Source organism: Cibotium barometz, chromosome 44 (assembly GCF_041138505.1).
Source record: "Cibotium barometz isolate CiBa-2024 chromosome 44, ASM4113850v1, whole genome shotgun sequence".
Taxonomy (NCBI): Eukaryota; Viridiplantae; Streptophyta; class Polypodiopsida; order Cyatheales; family Cibotiaceae; genus Cibotium; species Cibotium barometz.
Window position 1 is genome coordinate 27,582,857 of NC_141089.1, and position 21,673 is coordinate 27,604,529.

A 21,673-nucleotide genomic window follows, 5' to 3' on the forward strand; every position below is an offset into this window, starting at 1 on the left:
TCGCCTGGTTCCGGCACCGGATTTCTCGTCCGCCAGCTGGACACAGGAGAGGGATTTACGATGGGAGCTCCTCAGCAGCCTCACCATCTGGTTCACCTGGAGGGCCCGGTGCTTTACGGCCTTTGAGGGGAGATTAGAGCCACCAGCAGAGACTGTTCGGGGGATTTGGCAGGAGTTGATCCACACCCTGCGAGGATAGTACGACCGCATCCGGGGAGACTCGGATGAGGCGATCTTACGGCGCCAGGCCTTTCACACCACTTGGCGCTGCGGCCCGTTCTACACCCTACACACGGGATCCCCCCGTTGGCACTACAGGCCACCTGTTTGGCTCTTCCCCCCCCCTATTGTATGATTTAGCCGCTCAGTTCTTTAGACTGATGCTTGTATTTTGCAGCACCTAGGGAGAGTCTCCCGGGCTGCCATGATGTATTCACTGCTCTTCTCTCTCTTAGGAGCAGGAGAGATCTTTTGTAGCCCTACGGGCGTTTTTTACATAACTAATGAAAGGATCTTTTCTTAGGAAAAAAAAAAAGAATGATTGGGTATTGCTGAAATTTGAGAAAGCAGGACTTGCAAAGAGGCCTGGCAAAGAGGGTGCATATCCTAAGCTTGCAACCAGGTACTATGGGCCTTTTCGAGTGATCGAGAAGATCAATGAAGTGGCTTTCAGATTGGCATTACCTAGTCATTGGCACATACACAATGCTTTTCATGTGAGTCTCCTCCGCAAGTATGTAGGGCCGGAGCCCAGTGAAATGGTCATTGAGGATCCACCACAAGTGGATGAGCTTGAGGAGATCTTGCAGCCAGAGCAGATTGTGTATCACAAGGAACGCAAGCTTGCTGCAGGCAAAGTTGTGAGGCGTTACCTTGTGAAGTTTAAGAACTATCTTCCCATTGATGCTAAATGGATAGATGAAGAGTTCTTCAAAGATTGCCCGCATGTGCTTCAGACATATTTGGATGCATTTCAGTTGCGGACAACTGTTCACTCTTGCTTTCACACTATGTACATATTGGATTGGTGTCCATGGCTTATGGAATATGCCTATGCAGGTGATTGACACGTGTCATGCTGTATAGTTGGATATGATATTCCGCTCGGACTTGATGTTATCATGCCCGGAATATCTGGAGGACTTGGCTTTCCGCTGGGACTTGTGCCTTTGTGTACATGCCCGGAAACGCCTGGAGGACTTGGCTTTCCGCTGGGACTTGTGCCTTTGTGTACATGCCCGGAAACGCTTGGAGGATTGGCTTTCCACTGGGTCTGGTATCGCATATACTTGCCTGGAAACGCCTGGTCTTATATGGTTTCATGAACGGAAATTGCTCATGCCAATGCTGCATTGCATAGCATCTTTATGTGCTTGCCTGCAAATGAAATTGCATGCTGTTTTCATGCCTGCATGACCTATGTGTAGTTCCGGGTAAGGGGACGCCCGCCCGTGAACCGTGCGTGTGAAACTGTCTGCTGACATGGTTGTGTGGCATGTGAACAAGTGGTAAGTATTTCCCGATCTAGGCTCAAATAGCCCTTAGGACTTAGCCAATATTTATAAGTGAGTGCGTTCCCATTTCATTAAAGTTTGGGCGCCCAAAAGTCACTTATAAATTATGACCTCTTCCAAGTTCACACTCACTGAAGTCCCGAGGTGGACAAGACTCAATGTCCAGGACCTGATCCTCCCCTTTTACTCATAAATGGGCATCTCCCCATGTCCCTTCACCTGATTGGACCCCAATTCACTTACTTATTAAGAGAAATTCGTGTTTTCTCTTCATGAGGATTTTTGGAGGCTGAAAACTCTGTTTTTCCACCATTTCTCTCCATTTCTAAGCTCTCCATAGCCATACCCAACTTGCTAGGGTGTTTTCCAAGCCTCCAAGAGTGTTTCCAAGTGCTAATCACTCTCCTACTCACTCCCAATGACTGAAATTCAGCAAAACAGCTCTCATTTTTGCTGTAATTTCTGGTCTTTTTGCTGAAAACCCTAATTTCAGCCTTCCTTTCTCAAGTTGAACCATAGGGGAAGCTTTTCCAAGGTTCCCTTCATCCTCTTAAAGACTTCTTTTGTCGCGAAGGATTGCGGCAAATCGAAGATATCAACACTTCTAAAGCTTCCAACGCGAAGGCTTCCGCTTGCAACAACTTCTATGAAGACTGGTAAGCTAATTGGACAATGTGTTGTCATTACTTACTCAGTAGAAGGGCAGGACTCCTTGTTTAGCCGCCCTGTGTAGTATTTCTCTTGTCCTATGTGCTCTTGAAGATGTTGCTACCTTGCTTGGTAGAACATAGAGCCAATGGTAGAGAATATGGGCACTGAAGTCGGGCCGGGCATCAAGGCAGCTCCTTGGTGATCTACATCGACATACCATTGTTTTCTAAATGCTGAATTTCATATGCATTGGCATGGAGGATTTGGCAATGGATGCCCGTGAAGCTATGTATTGAATTTCTCCAATAGTAATACAATTTACTCAAGGGAGGGGTCGGCCGTTCCGGCTCATTGTGTGTCTCTTGTCAAATTCAGCAATTTTACTTCTTGTATTTGAGCAAGTGTCCTTCAAATCTTAGTGTATTTAAGTGTATTGATTAGCATTGTGTTCAACCAAGTTACACTAGCAGCAGAGTGGGCTAGTGGCATAGAGATCATTGGTGCAGACCTAGTTGTGGGCTTTGTTGCTGATGGGGAGGCTTCAAATAGGGCAGCCGGAGCGATCATTGAGAGCATGTACCCCAACATCACCGTGTCATTTTGCATGACACATGGCTTAAATAATCTCTTGAAGGATATTGGGACTTGCCATGGATCCGGCCTATCATCCAAGCGGGCAGCCAAATAGTGACATTTGTCACAAACCATCATTTCCTACGCCATGAATTCTCCAAAAAATCCAGCTGTCAGCTCCTCAAATACTCAGATACGAGGTTTGCCTACAACTTCTTGATGCTTCACCGATTGAAAGAGTGTAGTGGTGCATTGAGACAGTTGTTCATTAGTGACGAGTTCACTTCTTCACCATTGACTTCCACTGAGACAGGAGCCCTATGCAAGGAAAAAGCAGAGAGCTCCTGTCTCATATACCTTGCCAATGCATGGCTTTATACCATCCACGAGCCTCATCAAGTGGACAATAGGTTAAACCATAGCATCAATGCACTTCACTTTTTCCCAAAAATCAGGTCTTGGGTGCCCAATCTCCTTTTTTGTAACACCCATTTTTTTGCTAGTATGACTTAATATTGATGCTTTGGAAGTGTAAAGTGACTTTGTTTTAGTATTGTTAAGTTTCTTGAATGAGTGCTTACTTATAATTGCATATTTTGTATGCCGTCCCATGCTGTCCCCTGTTCCCCATCCCGGTTCCCAGGAATCCCCGTCCCCGTTCTCCGTTCCCCGTCCCATGTTACTATGCAAAAGATGACCAAGCTATGACAAAAGTGAAGAGGCTAGCCCACCTGTATAGCTATTTGGGAGTGCCCGGGTGCCCATCTCTCATAATTGGCCTTGGTTCATTAAAAATAGTCCAGCCTGATGTGAACTCACTTATAAAATTATAAGTGTGTCCGCCCACACTCTTAAGTGAATGTGAACCCTGCACCCAATAAACCTTAGTAACATGAAATAATGAATAAATTGGGTTAAGTGTGCACACTTACCACTTGCAAAACACATAAGGAAACCATATGAGTCCCAAACAGGTGTGCACACGCGTATCCACGGGTTGTTTAGGCGTCCCTGGTGCCCGTGGACATTCACAGGAAAAATATTGTCCAGGCATCAAAAACAAGTCATCCATGCATGTGCAACTCACATACATATGCTGGTGCACAAACATAGTGGATGAGATCTCCCAACTTACATCTTGTACATCCAACTAGCCCGTTCACAGGCGTCGTCCACACAGGACCAAAAAGTGCTCACCAGGGTAACCACCCTTCCATGAGTCCAGAGTCACTCACCAGGGTTACCATCCTTCCATGAGTTCATAAATCATGCCAGGAACCCACACCAAGATACCAATCCTTCCATGGAGCCCTTCCACATGTATTCAATCATGACATCATTCCAGACGTCTGCTGTCATGGGTCTTCGAGATAGAGCATCTGCTACTTTGTTGTCTTTCCCATGAGTATGCATAATCTGAAAATGAAATTGGTTCAAATAGCTAGTCCATCTTATATGCTTTTCTGATATCTTAGGTTGAGACAAAATACCAGAGACTTTAATGATCTGTCTTGATAACAAACTCAACACCCATAAGATAGTGCTTCCAAATCTTCAAGGCATGAATGATAGCCATCAATTCTTTCTTGTATGTGCTGGCTTGAAGTCCACTTTGCCGGTTGAAGGCTCCTTTGTCTTCATCTCTTTTGCTAGGCTAGAAGAGGCTGCATTTGATAGAGCAGGTCTAGGGATAGCTTCTCTCTGTCCTCCATGAGTGATGGATCAGGTGACTTTGGGTTCTTCTCTAAAGGTAACCCCTTTACCTCATAGGTATGCTTTGGCAGCTTCCACACCTTCGGCTTCGGTGGTCTGGTCTTTGATAAATTCTTCGAAGATACGAGCTCTTCTGTAGTCTTGTTCCTTCTTGGCTCTCCACGCTAAGAACTCTTCTTCTTGAAGATACTTTTTGAACTTTTGAAAGTCTCGATATTCAGCTGATGTCATGACTACGGTCTCATGAGAGACAGATTGGCGGCCTTGGATCCCTCCTTGATGCTCTAGGTTGGCTTCATAGTTGCTCCCTTCTTGGTCTCCCTCAACTCTCTACATGGTTCTGTCACCCCAGAAAAGATTTCTTCAAGAGAAATCCTTGCTCTGATACCACTGTAAGCCCAACGGAGCGTGCAGCGACAGATGCAACCACATATACGAGAGATAAAGATAGAGAGAGAGAAGGGGCAGAGAGAGATGGGAATAGGGGTTTCACATAGTACACCACGCTGAGCGGGGAACATGCCCCGCCCCCTCTTCAGGAATTTATTTCAAGAACAATCCACGGACTTTTCCAAGCCAAGACCAATACAACGAATGAATATAATATCAAACAAAAGTGTTGATGTCGAGATCGGGCCGAGTCGATGTGGAGGTACAAGATAACTGATGTCGAGCTCACCACGAGGAGGACCCACAAGAGACTTATATCGGGCTAGTATGAAAATAAAATCTAATGTTCCCTAAATATCCACAAGGCTCTTTGTTCTCAATCCAGACAAAAGTAATCCCAAAAAGGCTTCACACCAAGATAGGTATGTATCTCCACAAGGAAATCCCCTTCTATGTAGAGGTTCAGGGAAGCTAGTGGCGACAGAGCTTCTTAGGTGGTATTAAATCTCGTGGTTGGCGTTGTCACCAGCGGTGTCTAGAGGCAGTAGACTATACAAGGTGGCGCACAAAATAGTGCATAGGGCGGAAACAGGCACTGCAAGTAGAGGTGGTGTAAGCAGGTGTTGAGGAAAAGGCAACGCAGACGCTTCTTCTTTGGGCAGAGGCAGCGCAGCTCTCTGGGTGGTGCAGAGGCAGCGGTTAGGGTGCAGGCGACGTTCAGACGGAGGCGGCAAGGTGGCGCAGAGCTCTCTGGGTGGTGTAGACTGCAACAAAGGCGGCAGAGTATATCCACAGGCTAGTGTTGCTGTAACGACGATTGCCGCCAGCGAAGGTGGAGAAGATGGGTGTGAGGAGGAGGAGGAAAAAGATGATGAAGGCTATGGTTCTTCACAAATTCTCTCTCAAGATTCTCCACGAGTCTTCTATGCCGCATCAAGAGGATACATGCTTCTTATATACTGGAGGGGGTCCATGCTTTTGCCTTGCCTTGCTTTTGCTTTGTCTCCTTGCTTTTGTTTTTTATTAAATATTAATAATAATATTCAAAGTTCTTGATTTGCTTTTACAATCTTCAAGGCCTTGGTTTCTGGCCCTGGAGCAACTTTTTGAAAAAGCAGCTTTTAGCTTTTTGATCCAGTTCGATGTCCTCTTTCCAATGGTGCCTTCAGCTTTTTGGTCAACAAAGTTTGACTTTTGCTTTTTCTTGCTTTTATACTGGAGAGGGTCCATGCTTTTGCCTTGCCGTGCTTTTGTTTTATTTTCTTGCTTTTGCTTTGCCTCCTTGCTTTTGTTTTTTTATTGAATATTAATAATACTGTTCAAAGTTCTTGATTTGCTTTTACAATCTTCAGGGCCTTGCTTTTTGGCCGTGGAGCAACTTTTTGAAAAAGCAGCTTTTCTAGTTCGATGTCCTCTTTTCAATGGTGCCCTTAGCTTTTTGGTCAACAAAGTTTGACTTTTGCTTTTTCTTGCTTTTTGACCAAGACGGGTGCTTTTTCCAATTCCAACTTTAGGAACCTTGTTTCCATGCGTCCATCATCATGTCCATGTGTCCGGGCATGAGTTCTATTATGTGAAAAGAGCATGGAGGACCAAATAGTTACACCATGGGTTGGCATGGGAACACAAGCTCTAGGTAAAGAACACAAGCTCCAGGTAAAGAACAATCATAGCAAGACATTGGAGGATGCCATCCAGTATGCTAGGATTTATGAAGAGACGATGGCCGGCTAGACACAAAAGAACGTCTCTGAGAAACCTCAAACCATAGAGTAGGCTTCTAGGCCTAAATGAAAGTTCAAGTCTGAGAAGGATCCACAAGAGTAAACCTAGTCTTTGGGTGAACCCAATCCGAACAAGGATTAGAAGCATCAACAGATCCTCCAAAACCTTAGGGAGGGCAGGTGTTTCTCTTATGGTCAGAAAGGCCATATGAAGGTGAGTTGTCCAAAGGAAAAGACCAAGGTGCTATGATGATCTTGAGAACTCGCATGGAATCTGGAATTGTTTGTGGCTCTTCATGCTCGAACAATTGCACCTCTTGGTTGACCTCGACTTGCCGATCCGACATGGTTTCTAGTGCCTCTTTGGTATCCCTTTGTCCTTGGTCTTCTATTGTGGTACTCTTGTCCTCTTCCTTGGTCTTTACCACACTTGCTCCCATTAGAGTACTTTGACTCATCATGGCGAAAAACTCCTTTATTTCATTCCAATACTTTTCTTCTCCTTGTCTTGCTTCTTCTTCACGTTGTTCCCTTCTTTGTTGTTCCCTTTGGCGATCTTGGTCTTCACATGCATGTGAGTAAATCTTTTTTCTTTCTTGGGATGCACATTTGAACCTTGCCCAATTAGCTTCACTTTGCATTTTATTAAAGCCAAAATCTCCTCTATGGTTTCCATGAAGAAACACTTGCTGTTTTTTGCTATAATCAGCCATGAAACCTTAAACCTAGGCTTCTACATGCATTGTCACCAGCCTGGACATTTCCCAGTCTGAAAGGGGTCTGGTGGACTCCAGGATGTTTAAATATTTGGAAAGTACAAGCTTTGGGAATGGGGGATTATCCTAGAATACAAAGGACCACACTCCTAAAATTTAGGAGAGTTGCTATTTTTGGCCCGCTCCGATGGAAATTCTGTTCGCGTCATTACATGTGGAATTGAGCAGATACCAAGAGTTGGCAAAGTGCCTATGACAGAATGTCTACCAGTTGGGATATTTTTAGAGGTAAAGATTATGGAAGGACCCATCTCTTAGATTGGGACATGTGGCAAGAAAGTGGACCAAAGTGAGACAAGTGGCCTGACACTTGTTAGAAAATGGATCAAAATGAGACAAGTGGCCTCACACTTGTCACTTCAGCTATTGTGTGGCTCTCCACTTGTCATTGTAGCCTTCTCTTGCCATTTTAGCTCATGGGAGGCCCAAATCTATAAATTGGAGAGCTCTCTCTTCATTAATGGAGGCTCTCTTGCTGCACACTAGCCTCTACCACCGTTGAAGGCTTCTCTAATGATGGCTACTGAAGAATACCGGCTGTTGGGGACTGTTTTGGAGGCTTCCATCGCGAAGAAATACTGAAGGCAAGGGTATTCAATCATTTATTATGATTTCTAGCCATTGTATGTGTTGTACCAGCATTTGTACTTGTTGTACCAGCCACTGTACCTAATGTACCAGCTTCTATACTTGCTGTACCTGCTGTACCGCCCACCATACCGGCTGTACCAGCCACTGTACCTGCTGTACCAGCTTCTGTACTTGCTGTACATGCTGTACCAGCCATCGTACCGGCTGTACCAGCCACTGTACCTGCTGTACCAGCCATTGCACTTGCTGTACCAGCCATTGTACCTGCTGTACCGGCTGAATGGAGAGTTGTACTTGCTGTACTAGCTCTATTGCATGAAGACCCGTGGTTTTTGGGGAAGAATCAGTACCCACACGAGGTATATGGATTACATTGATGGCTCGGCATTTCTACAGCCTATGTTCCGGCTTGGTAGCCTTGTGTTGGGCTGTGCTATGGCATTTGTATAGGGATAATCTGGCATCTCCCGTGGGGAGAGTAAGGCCCTCAAAGCTTGTACATGATATTATTCTCCTTGGGTAATAAAATACTCCAAGGGGGGGGGGGTCGGCCCATTCCGGCCTCTATGCGGTGTCACACGTGCAAGCTCCATTTTCAGCATTTGTGGATGTTTTGTCCTGCTTTATGTTTTATGCAAAGTGATGATGGATATGTGTTAAGGCTGTGGCCATGTTTAAATGTTTTAATATGCATTGATGGTATCAACAAGTGTGTCAAAGGCCCTAGTCCCGTGGGCACTGTTGCTACGAGTTACATTGGTATCAGAGCATAGGCTTTCTTGGAAGCGGAGGCTTCCTTCTATCAATAAGGAAGAGAAAAGATCTGGAGTGGGGACCACACTTACCATCATTGCTATTAAGCATGGCCAGCCACTTCAGAGCCTATGAAGCAAGAGCATGAGCAATAGACAGCTTGATCTAAGGATTTATGAATTCACAAAATTTATCTTGGAAGTATGGAGTTGGCTTTATGTGCACACGTTTAGCACTCTTTCCATATGGATATTGTGGATTATATTATCAAGCTTACAGGCAAGCTATATGGAGATATATCTCAAGATATCTTAAGGATATGGTGACGAGATATTTCTGTTGGCTTCATGACCAACCTGGCAAAGAATAGCTAAGTATACTTTGAGTTTGCAAAGTTGGTGCTTTTGCTATTTACTATGAAGTGTTTTTGATGTTCACTAACCCTTGTATAGCTATGCAAGGAGAAAGGTGTTGTTGTTTGCCTTGAGATGGTTTCAGGGAAGCATTGTTTATGGCTCCCTTTAATGGGATGAATTCTTTTCATGGCTCCCTTTATTGGGATGGAATATATCTATGGAGATTTCTTTCTTGTCGAGATTTATATAGATATTGGGCTTAACAGGCAATTTCTATGGACGAATCTGTTCGAGTTTATAGAGAAGAAATCTTTGGTTATCTCATGGATATGATGCTTTTATGGATTAAGTTCACCTCTACTCCAAGGTGTGTGGTTAGCACGGAGTATGTGGTAAGAATTATGGTATACAAGGATTATGGTATACAGGTGTATGGATTCCTGGACTTCTTTTCTAGGAATTTGGATCCATCCTCAGGTTTATGGATTATGTTTATGGCTCCCTTTTACTGGGATGGATTATTCTTTTTGGCTCCCTTTATTTGGGATGCATTGGACTTATGGAACTCATGGTTCACTTACCTTGTGTAGTGTTCTCTTGTCCTACGTGCTCTCTTGAAGATTGTTTTTACCATGTGAGGGTGGAACAATAGAGAGCAGATGGAAGGGAACCATGGGCACTTCAAAGGGTAGTGACAAGCACAACATACCCTGTGTAGTGTTCTCTTGTCCTACGTGCTCTCTTGAAGATTGTTTCTACCATGTGTGGGTGGAACAATAGAGAGCAGATGGAAGGGAACATGGGCACTGGAGAGGGTAGTGTGAGTTGGTGGCCGAAATGCCTATAAACTATGTGTAGCAGAAATGCGTATGGAACACCAGGTTATCTATGCCTGCGAGTGATTGTTTTCAGGACTCCTTGTTTAGCCGCCCTGTGTAGTATTTCTCTTGACCTAAGTGCTTTTCAAGATGTTGCTACCTTGCTTGGTAGAACATAGAGCCAATGGTAGAGAATATGGGCACTGAAGTCGGGTCGGGCGTCAAGGCAGTTCCTTGGTGATCTACATCGACATACCATTGTTTTCTAAATGTTGAATTTCAAATGCATTGGCATGGATTATGCTATCTGGACTTATGGGACTGTTTTGTCTCACCCATTTATCTTGGGACATGATTTTGATATTGGTATTATGGAGACTTATTTAGTCTCGCCCATTTCTTTGGGACATGGATTCTTCAGTTATATTGGATTTTTTTGAGACTGTCTCGTCTCGCCCAATCGATGGGACATGATTATATCTTGAATATATGGCTTGAAGCTTAAAGTTGCGGACAACTTTTAAGAAGTTGGGGAGGATGTCACCAGCCTGGACATTTCCCAGTCTGAAAGGGGTCTGGTGGACTCCAGGATGTTTAAATATTTGGAAAGTACAAGCTTTGAGAATGGGAGATTACCCTAGAATACAAAGGACCACACTCCTAAAATTTAGGAGAGTTGCTATTTTTGGCCCGCTCCGATGGAAATTCTGTTCGCGTCATTACATGTGGAATTGAGCAGATACCAAGAGTTGGCAAAGTGCCTATGACAGAATGTCTACCAGTTGGGATATTTTTAGAGGTAAAGATTATGGAAGGACCCATCTCTTAGATTGGGACATGTGGCAAGAAAGTGGACCAAAGTGAGACAAGTGGCCTGACACTTGTTAGAAAATGGATCAAAATGAGACAAGTGGCCTCACACTTGTCACTTCAGCTATTGTGTGGCTCTCCACTTGTCATTGTAGCCTTCTCTTGCCATTTTAGCTCATGGGAGGCCCAAATCTATAAATTGGAGAGCTCTCTCTTCATTAATGGAGGCTCTCTTGCTGCACACTAGCCTCTACCACCGTTGAAGGCTTCTCTAATGATGGCTACTCTCTTTCTCTCTCTCTTGAAGGCTGCCCATGAAGAATACCGGCTGTTGGGGACTGTTTTGGAGGCTTCCATCGCGAAGAAACACTGAAGGCAAGGGTATTCAATCATTTATTATGATTTCTAGCCATTGTATGTGTTGTACCAGCATTTGTACTTGCTGTACCTGCTGTACCAGCCACTGTACTTGTTGTACCAGCCATTGTACTTGCTGTACCAGCTTCTGTACTTGCTGTACCTGTTGTACTGTCCACCATACCGGCTGTACCAGCCACTGTACCTACTGTACCAGCCAATGTACTTGCTGTACCTGCTGTACCAACCATCGTACCGGCTGTACCAGCCATTGCACTTGCTGTACTAGCCACTGCACTTGTTGTACCAGCCATTGTACCTGCTGTACCGGCTGAATGGAGAGTTGTACTTGCTGTACTAGCTCTATTGCATGAAGACCCGTGGTTTTTGGGGAAGAATCAGTACCCACACGGAGGTATATGGATTACATTGATGGCTCGGCATTTCTACAGCCTATGTTCCGGCTTGGTAGCCTTGTGTTGGGCTGTGCTATGGCATTTGTATAGGGATAATCCGGCATCTCCCGTGGGGAGAGTAAGGCCCTCAAAGCTTGTACATGATATTATTCTCCTTGGGTAATAAAATACTCCAAGGGGGGGGGGGTCGGCCCATTCCGGCCTCTATGCGGTGTCACACGTGCAAGCTCCATTTTCAGCATTTGTGGATGTTTTGTCCTGCTTTATGTTTTATGCAAAGTGATGATGGATATGTATTAAGGCTGTGGCCATGTTTAAATGTTTTAATATGCATTGATGGTATCAATAAGTGTGTCAAAGGCCCTAGTCCCCCGGGCACCGTTGCTACGAGTTACATGCATCCTAGACACCCTAGAACCATGCTAGACTGAAATCTAGACTTTCTAGTACTATATTATGTTGATAATGAGCAAAAAGCTGATGCAAAAAGGCTGATTTAATGCAAAAACGCAAACCCTAATTTTGTTTGCAAACCCTAATTTACTGATTTACATGCTAACCTTATCATTGATGCAAAACTTTTCCTAGGAACAACCTAGACATGCTCTGATACCAATGTTGCATGCGTGGAAGCCTTGTTGTACTGATACACAACCCTAAGCTTGATTAAGAACATTGATGCGGAATTAAGATGATTAAGACAAAGGAGAGAGAAGACGAGAGAGATTGGGTGGGGTTTTCTTGTATTTAATATGGTACAAAAAGGTTACATGATTGCTTGTACATGACTTAGGCCTATGGTCAGTCCCATAGGGGTGACCTTGGTCCTTCTCATAATTGTCACGGTACGAAAATACGATAATGTACGGGAATTTTTGGTACAATATGAAATTTTGAGATACTGTACATAAAAATACGGTTTTTTCTTTTTTACACTTACAAACTATGGAGCTTCAAGCTTGAATGTGAGGGAAGGTTTGGGGGGGGAGGAGTCCATAGTGCTTGAGGAACCAGAACATGGAGATGTGTCTCTCCCAGTTGGATCTCCCATGTGTCTCCAAAAAAGAGCCTGCATGGGTACCAAAGGTCTCCCAGTGTAGTGTTTATGACTAAGGGACCGTCCTTGCATAGATACGGGTAGTGCATCTAGTGTGATAGGTTTAGGGACTCTGTAGATCAAAATGGCCTTGTCCAAATCTTCTCTCTCGTACATAACTTGAGGATCTGACTATCTAGCCTACCTATACCAGGGATCTCCAAGTGATGTAGCAAGATTCTCTTTTCATTCCACCAAAGTGTACACTACCAGTCTACCTTTTCAGATTTTTTGGGTCTCTCAACAACCCCATATAGAATGCTGAGTGGACACGAAAGTTGCGAAGTATTGCAGACATTTGGGATCTTCGTTGAGCAGGATTTTTATTTTTGTTGAGCATTTGGGATTTTTTTTTCAAGGTGGGGGGAACTCGTACTGTACAATATCGTACGGAACCGTAACGCACGAACTGTACGGTGCGAATAGGTTTGTACTGGTACGAGAAACAACCATGGCCCTTCTACATGACTTATACTGATGCTAGAATGAATGAAATGATTTATGAACTGAATGAATCATGACTGAAATGACTTGTGCTTATATATCTACTTTGGGAAGCAGTTGGCCAGTTGTAGTGCTGTCAGCTTGCTGCTTGGACAAGAATATTATGAAATTGCTGATTAACTGTTGCGCTTATCTTTTGCCTTGTCCTTGCCTGATGCCATTCACACTGGCCACTTGGCTGCCTGTTGTACCTTGACCTATTGCAAATTGACAAGCCATCAATACCTTTCCCATGTGTTTGCTGATGGTGATGCTGCTGCTGATGATGATGACGATGATCTAATGCTGATGAAGATGCTTGTAGATGCTGATGGTACTTATCTGTTGCCTAATTCAGGGATTAAGAATGATCATGCCGAAGATTAGTCATGGCACGGGCGTGTATGTGACACCCTCAAATTTCTTCCGGAGATACTATTGTTTTAGGTTAGAGTGCTTGCATGGAATATATTTCAACATGGCAGCCTTTGGTCCTTACGACTTAATACGTATGTATAAATCGGTGTTAGGGACGACTGTGCACATCCTTTTTTGATCTTGGTTGCACTCACAACTTCCTTAATGCCAAATTTGTGCACAAGCTAGGGGTGAAGACACACCGGAGTGATCACGTGTATCGTGTGTACTTGGTGGCGGGACTTGCACAGATCTGGGACAGGCGTGTGTCTAAGTTATTGATATATATTTAGAGTTATGTGTCCATGTAGATTGAAAGGGTCATGGTTTGTCCTTTGCAATGGAAGATGCTCTAGTGTTTTGAGGAGTGATTTTGTGGTCCCACCTCTACTTTTGTAACTTAGCAAGACTTTGTAATGTAATGAAGTGTTTAAATGTGTTCGTACCCTTTCATTTGGTGTTAATTGTGGTTTATAATGGTTAACTTAGGTGTTTGAGGGACATTGGATTAGAAGGCATTAGTGCGCGGTTTCGCAGATGTTTTCTTTGCTGAGTTAGGTTGTGGTTTTCTAGCTAGACGGTTGGTTGATCACACAATTGTTTGGATCTTGGGGTTTCAGCCTCTAAGGATGAGTGACGCGCGCGCCGGGGGCCGTCGGGGGGGGGGGGGGGGTTGGGGGTTGCTTTACAGTAGGTGGAATAGCTCGGGATTGGGACAGATCACGTGGGAGCTCCATTAGAACAAGAGTTGACAGATGTGCGGACATGTGTAAATTATTTCACTGTTATTCCAGTGGTTTACTAGTAGGGCGGGCCATGACATGGGGTGGAGGTGTAGTGCACCAGGACTTGGTTAGGATTCAGGAAAGGATTGATCACCCTGACTCCGCTTTAAAAGTATCATGGTATATTTCCTTGTGGGAGCTCCATTAGAACAAGAGTTGACAAATGTGCGGACATGTGTAAATTATTTCACTGTTATTCCAGTGGTTTACTAGTAGGGCGGACCATGACATGGGGTGGAGGTGTAGTGCACCAGGACTTGGTTAGGATTCCGGAAAGGATTGATCACCCTGATTTGGCTTTAAAAGTATCAAGGAAATTTTACATGGTGCATATTCTCGTAGTATGGGATGCTAGGATCTACAGCGTGTTTTGTGTGTGTCTATATTCTCTAGCCTTGCTATGTCCTATCCTTATGGGGGTAGTTACCCTACTGTAGATGGAGTTACACAATTTGACAAGGAAATTGGAAGGGTAATTTGGATGGGGTTGCTAGGCTTGCTCACCTTGACTCGGCTTTAAAAGTATCAAGGAAATTTTACATTGTGTGTATCCTAGTAGTATGGGACGCGAAGTTCTACATCATGTTAAATTTTTGTGTGTGTCTATATTTTCTAATCTTGCTATGTCCTATCCTTATGGGGGTAGTTACCCTATTGTAGACAAAGTTACGCAATTTGACAAGGAAATCGGAAGAGTAATTTGGATGGGGTTGTTAGGATTGGGTGGGTGATCTTTTACCCAGTTTTGTGTTGACTTACATCCCTGGAGCCTAGTCACCTAAGCTGAGAGAAAATTGCTCATGGCCTCCACGACGAATAGGAAAAGGGAAGGTACCAAAGGACAACCCTACCGGACCGAGCAGGACAAGGGGAATTTGTCGCCTCGGGCTCCTTGAATGAGAACCTGACTGTGAGAGGCCGAGTAAAGTCCTGAAACACCATGGATCCACTCCGCTGGGACTCCCATCCAGCTCATCGTGCCTTCTAGAAAGCTCCAATCAACCCTATCATAAGCTTTCTCTCAAAGTCGCCCTTCGTGGTTATTTTTAGCCCTTAATGGTTGTTTTTTCAGTAACTAATAGAAGGATCTTTTTCCTGGGAAAAAAAAGCTTTCTCAAAGTCTAGGAGTAGCACTATGAGGTCCTGCTATCGCATCTTGGCCGAAGGTGTCGCATCTTGCCGAAGGTGTCGCCTCCCAGAAGGTGAAGATGTTGTCTAGAATGCTCCGATCTTGAACAAAATCTGTCTGAGTGTCATGCATCAAATCAGGGAGGAAAGGCTGAAGTCTCCGGTTGATGGCCTTGGCAAAGATCTTGTAGGCAGTCCCAAGAAGGGTGATGGGTCTCCATTGTCGGATCTCCAATTTGTCACCACCCTCCTTAGGAATCAAGTGTATTTAACCCTTCGAAAGCCTCTCTAGCATGGCACCTGTGGTCATAATCTCATTGAAGGTTGCTCGAAGGCCGCCTTCCATGAGGTCCCAATGGTGAAGAAAGAAATAAACTGGAAGCCCATTTACACCCGGGCATTTGTCCCTAGGAAGAGCCATCAATGCCTCCTCCAGCTCCTCAGCAATGAAGGGAGTCAATAAGGACCGAAGAGCAAGGGGATCCACCTCTCTCGTGTGCCACCAGACCCTGTTGCGCACGTCCATCACTTGTGGGGATATTGGGGCATGCGTGAGGAGACATCGGAAAAAATCAGTGGCGATGGCTCTCACATGGGGGGTTCAGAAACAATAGCTCCATCTTGGCCACGCAACCCACGAATACCATCTCTCCGCCTATGAGGGCCTGCTATCTCAAAGAAGTCCCCCATGACTCTATCGGCGGCCTGGGTCCAAACGAAGCTCTGGCATGGTACCTGTACTCCACCGTCCTGTCCTCGATAGATTTGATCTCCTTTAGTAAACTCTATCCTTCTTTGCTGTAGGTTTCCTTAACTTTCTGCTTTGTCTTGAGCTTTTATAATGCTGTCTTAAGTCAGCTTTCTTCAGGGTTTCTGAAGTATCAGGTATCTTTAAAAAGGCTTTATCATCTTTAGTTAACTCTATACTTCTTTGGTGTTGGTTTACATAACTTCTTGCTTTGTCTTGAGCTTTCTTAATGTTGTCTTGAGCCAGCTTAATTATTTGGTTCATATCTTCAAGAAAGTCTTGAGCTAATTTACCTTTTTCTTCTCTAATCCAGTTGCTACTGGGGCTCTAGGCTGAAATCCATACATCACCATAAATGAATTGAAGCCTGTAGCTGAATGCTTTGCACTGCTATAGGCAAACTTTAAAATTGGTATATACTTTTCCCAATTAGTTTGCCTCTTATTAACATGTGAAACATATCTTGATTTCTCAATGATGTGATTGACGCTCTCGCTTGGGCCATCTCTCTGTGGATGTTCAGCCATGCTCATATGCAGTTTTGTATCCAGCCTGTGAAAGACAACCCTTCAAAAATGAGCGTCAAACTTGCTTTCCCGGTCTCTAACAACACTGGTTGGTAGTCCATAAAGTCTAAATAGACATTTCACGAATAAACGAGCTGATTTAGGAGTCTTAAAAAAAAAAGATTGGAATAAAATGAGCGATTTTTATGGAAACACTCTTATTTGCCGTGGAGGATCTCTGGTGGATTTAGTAGACCACCCACCTTAAGACGTTGTGCCTTTGTCACTTGACATTTTGGGCACTTTAAAACATCTTGGAAGTCCTTGTTCATACATAGCCAAAAAAATTGCCTGTTTCAAAAGAGCACGAGTGTTATGTATTTCAAGTGTCCAACACTAGATTATCATGACACTCGTAAAGAAATTGGTGCCTGAGGTCAAGATCCCATGGTATGCATACTCTTCCCCTGTAGAGCAAATACCCATCCTCAATGGTATACTAACTCCATTTGAGTCCTTCCTCAGTGCCTTCTGTGGTGCTTTCGTATTTGCACCCATCCTCAATGCCTCCTACACTGATACCTTGGCTGCTTAAACATACATTTTGATCCTTACCTGCCCATGCCGATACCTTGGCTGCCATCATTGTCCAGCTTGCTCAAATTTTTCTCAGACGGTGCAATTTCATAGGCTTGTGCCTCCAGGCTCTGAAATCTCCCATCACAAGCATGCATCTATTTCCATCCAGTGCCTTATACTACTTGTCTGTACACTGAATGCACGCACAATGGCCTAATCTACTCTGTACGAGCCCTCAGCAGACTTGGCGCATGCATCTGAGGGCTGATTCAACAGGTCTCTCTCCTTAGGATATCTTATATCTGATTTCTTCTCTTTATAATACTGCTTTTGTGAATACTATTTGATAGAAATTTGTTTTGTTTCTGTATATGGCTGATGGACTATGCTGTCTCATGCAGACTGATTGGGAAGGTGGGTTTTTCCCTCTTGCAATCCATTTCAGCGAAGACTATCCCAGTAAACCTCCCAAGTGCAAGTTTCCACAGGGATTCTTCCATCCAAATGTGTACCCATCAGGGACAGTTTGTCTGTCTATCCTTAACGAGGACTCTGTAAGCATCAGGATTTTGAAGCCAAGCAAGGGTTTAGAAATCTGTCTTTCTCGTTACAGCACTAAACCTCTCAGATATGGTCTTGAAAATAATTATTAAACCTTCGTGCATGGTAATTATCTGAAAGTTTCTATGGTGTGTTGTGTTCGTTAGGGTTGGAGACCGGCTATCACTGTAAAGCAGATACTCGTGGGTATCCAAGACCTCTTAGATGCACCCAATCCTGCTGATCCTGCCCAAACTGAAGCTTACCAGCTTTTTATTCAAGTATGTAGTGCAAGGGTGCCAATGCTACATGGTATTTGTTATCAAGTTAAGCATTCTTGAGGGAGATGGAAAGATTTCAATGCCATTTTTTTCCCCTTTGAATCCAGGATCCTGCTGAGTATAAAAGAAGAGTGAGGCAACAGGCAAAGCTGTACCCTCCTCCCGTTTGAAAGGTTTCTATGACATTGCCACAGGATTTTTGCTGCATGGAGCAGTAAAACTTCTGTCTACTATTGGACTGTAATATATAGAGCTAGCATATTTTATTTTAAACTAATTTAGACTCATGAGGGTATGCTCGCAGCTAAAGAATGAAGGGAGACACTTAACACTGACTAATGGTGTTATTTCAAACATGGAAAGCATTAATGAGCAATAGTGCTTTTACTTAATTGTGTCTTGATTTCTTGCCGGTGGAAGGTTTTTTAAATCAGGTCGTACTTTTGTTGAGTTGCATTGACATGAGTGCTGGTGCACTGGTGAAAGTGAAATTACTCCCCTTGCATATGAAACGTGGGACAACCATTGGTTTTGAGAATGCTGGGCATGCGCTTGGATTGGTGAGTTGCATCCATTGCCCGAGTTGTCCAAATGGAGATTCCTAGGTTTGGTGCTATAATACTAGTAATTGACGTGTATACATTGTATCAACCACCACCCAAGAGTATGGGTGAGAGTTGGAGAGCTTCATATTAAATAGCTATAGAATCTGCCGGGGGATACGTAATGCCATCGGCCTGTGGACAAATGGGTCTTGGGTTTAAACCCTGACACTATTCTAGTATGATAATAATGATCATTTTCCTTAAAAAAAAAAAGGGAATTGTTGTTTGTAGGCCGTGTGGTATATGTTTTGTGCCATCTTAACTTGTTATGTTTAATATTATTTAGCGTCTTAGAGTGATGTGTGCTTTAACTACAAATTGACAAAAAGCAAGGCGAGCTGTAAGTGGTGCAGTTATAAAGGTTACATTTTTTCAAATGGGAATCGGTTTTTTCTCAAATTATCTAATATGGTGTTAATAGCTCCAAATGGTATGGCGTTTGGCATGTTTAGAAGGTGTTATGATCAGGAATGAAGTGTCGGTGTCCAATTTCCAAAACTCCTCGGATTGAATTGCACTTTTGTAAATTTTGCATATTACAAATGTCAACCGTAAGCATTTCCTTTGCATACCTTGCACAAATGCATTTCGACATACCTAAAGCATCAGGTGGCATTCTTTCAATGCATCTTGACAGTTTTTATTTATTTTTTTGCCATAACTTTGTTGCATTTGAAAGCGGATCTCAATCAATACAAATCTAATCCAATGCAACCAAAAAGATCAAATGTGTATCTTTGCATAACCATATTGTGAACCATTGATTGTCAAGTGCATTTCGAAGTGTCCTTGAAACCATTCACTTGATTGGATTGAGTGAAGTCAGTGTAGAGCTTTTGTGTGTTGATCTCTTGGTCAAGCCTTCTCACCCTCTTACCAAAGTTTAAAATCCAATGGCAAGAGTTGAGGCATGTCTTTATTCCATGTATTTAATCCTTTGATGTATCACTTTTTCAATGCACTCGTGGCACATCGGATTCAAGACATTCTTCCCTTGGCCTCCACACCAATTGTCAAGGTACCCTCACCACATAACAAGCTTTCTAATAGTGCAAGAATCAATGGAAAGCATAGAAATGGATGAGAGCATAGGAGACATACCAATGACATTTATAGAACATGCTAATTATTATAACTCATAGTCTTTTGCTTGTTCCAAACGATTCCGGTCCAAAGTCCCTCACCATGGGCTCAAGAGTATAAAGAAAGGCATCCACATTGAACATAAGCATGAGCCAAATCCATCATAATGCACCCTTTTCTCAATGCAATTCCCTTTTTCAATATGCATTCAAATCTTGCCAATCCAATAAAGCTATTCAATTCTTGCTAGAGCAAGCTTTTATGGGAAAAAGTTAGCACTCAATGGAAATTTACGAAGCTCAATGTCTCAATGCATAGTATATAATAGCTAATGATGGCAATCCTTGGAAGCATAAGAGTAGTATGGCCACCAATTAACCAAAATAACATATGAATTTGGTTCATAGGCAAGCCAATGATGCAAATGGATCAACTTAACTACTGATTAGGTTTAGAAAATCTTAATTTAATGGATCATTTTGCTTGCAGCCAAAAAGAACTCCAATTGTAAGTGTACAAATCATTCTTAAGCACGAATGGAGGCACAATTAGCATAGAATTTGAATGCTTATGCAAAACTTCCAAGTTTAGCCACACCTTGAAATCCTCATCATATGAAAGTATGAAGGTTTAACAAGAAGTAGAGAAACTAATTGAAGACTGAACCTCTAAAACTCCATCCTCATCGCCAAAAATCACCATGAATAGAGTGTTAAAAATCTTGCTATTCAACCCATACATCATACTAAACAATATTCAAGACATTGCTTGCTTGCATTTCAGGCATTAAGCTCCCAAGATGCCATGGAAACAAGGGAAAAATGATTGCAGCTCCCATAGGTGAAAAATGTGCAGAAAAATGTGATTGAAGAGCTTTAAAAGCTTCAAATGAAGCCCCTAACCAACCTTTCTCAAGATTCGAAGCTTTGCTAAGCCTTAAGCTTAGCATTGAAGCTCATAACCTCCAAGAAAAAAAGCACAGACGATTGCAGGCTCACGAATCATAAAACGTGCAAAAATTCACCATTGAGAATCATTTTGCTAAGTTAACTAAGCTTATTGAGAGTTAGTCATACCTAATAAGCTTGAATGTGAGTCCATTTCTCCACATTAAAGGCGAAATCGCGTAGAGAGAAGATTACTAAAACGCTTGTAGAAAAACGCGCTGGCGGCCAAAATTAGCAAGGCAATACGTTTAAACTCACCTTTTTGCTTGCTTAAACACCTTCTCCCAGCTTGATTAGGCTTCAATAGAGCTCTAATGGTGGCGGCGGGGTACCTATGGATTGCATAGCGTGATTTGTCTCGTTTCACTTCATTATGCTATCATAGCCAAGCCAAATGTCTCCCACATCCCATAGAAAGCTTCAATGGTGGGAAGGCTAAGCTTTGATCTTGCTCCAAATCTCTCAGATCAAGCACAGAGAAGAGGGCAAAAGGGGAAAATATTTTGGATTAGCACTAATCAAGATTAGCTAATATCTCCCAATTTTGGTCCAAAACTTACCCAAAAATTTGATTTTGGTCTCAAATTTGGTCTCTAAATTCAAGATTTAAATCAAAACTCACATAAAACCCTTAGAAATCGGTCAAATGAGGTTAAATTTTTCATGTCCACCCTCTTCCCCATCAACATCAAGAAAATCCAAGTACACAGATATCAAGAAAATTGCCACACACATGTAAATTGCTATTTTCTTCCAATTTCTTGCCTAAAATACATTAGAAAACTCCCAAAATCAAGATCAAAGCTCCAAACGTTAGAAAAAACAAAGATTAAGAGATTCAACCATTTAATTTTTTTCATTTCCCATCTTCTTCATCAAGAAAATGAAGAAACTAAAAGGATTTTCAAGAAAATCCAACAAAGTAGATCAAAATCAAAGCTCTGATACCAATTGAAATGGATCTAGACCAAAACTTGCCCATGGCCCATTATTTACATATTTTGGACCTTAGTTTTGCTTCATTACATCGAGG

At 43.1% G+C, this 21,673-nt stretch overlaps 1 protein-coding gene across 1 annotated transcript in view; it reads left to right on the plus strand.

The window, feature by feature from the left end:
• Positions 1–18,397, plus strand: part of LOC147613144 (SUMO-conjugating enzyme SCE1-like) — a 41,342-nt gene extending 22,945 nt beyond the window's left edge. Inside the window, exons 3-5 of the mRNA XM_086782428.1 lie at positions 17,586–17,738; positions 17,892–18,005; positions 18,113–18,397. Of these exons, the coding sequence (XP_086638554.1) occupies positions 17,586–17,738; positions 17,892–18,005; positions 18,113–18,175 (330 nt within the window). The 3' untranslated portion in view covers positions 18,176–18,397. The remainder of the gene's footprint in view (positions 1–17,585; positions 17,739–17,891; positions 18,006–18,112) is intronic.
• Positions 18,398–21,673: the final 3,276 nt, after the last annotated feature.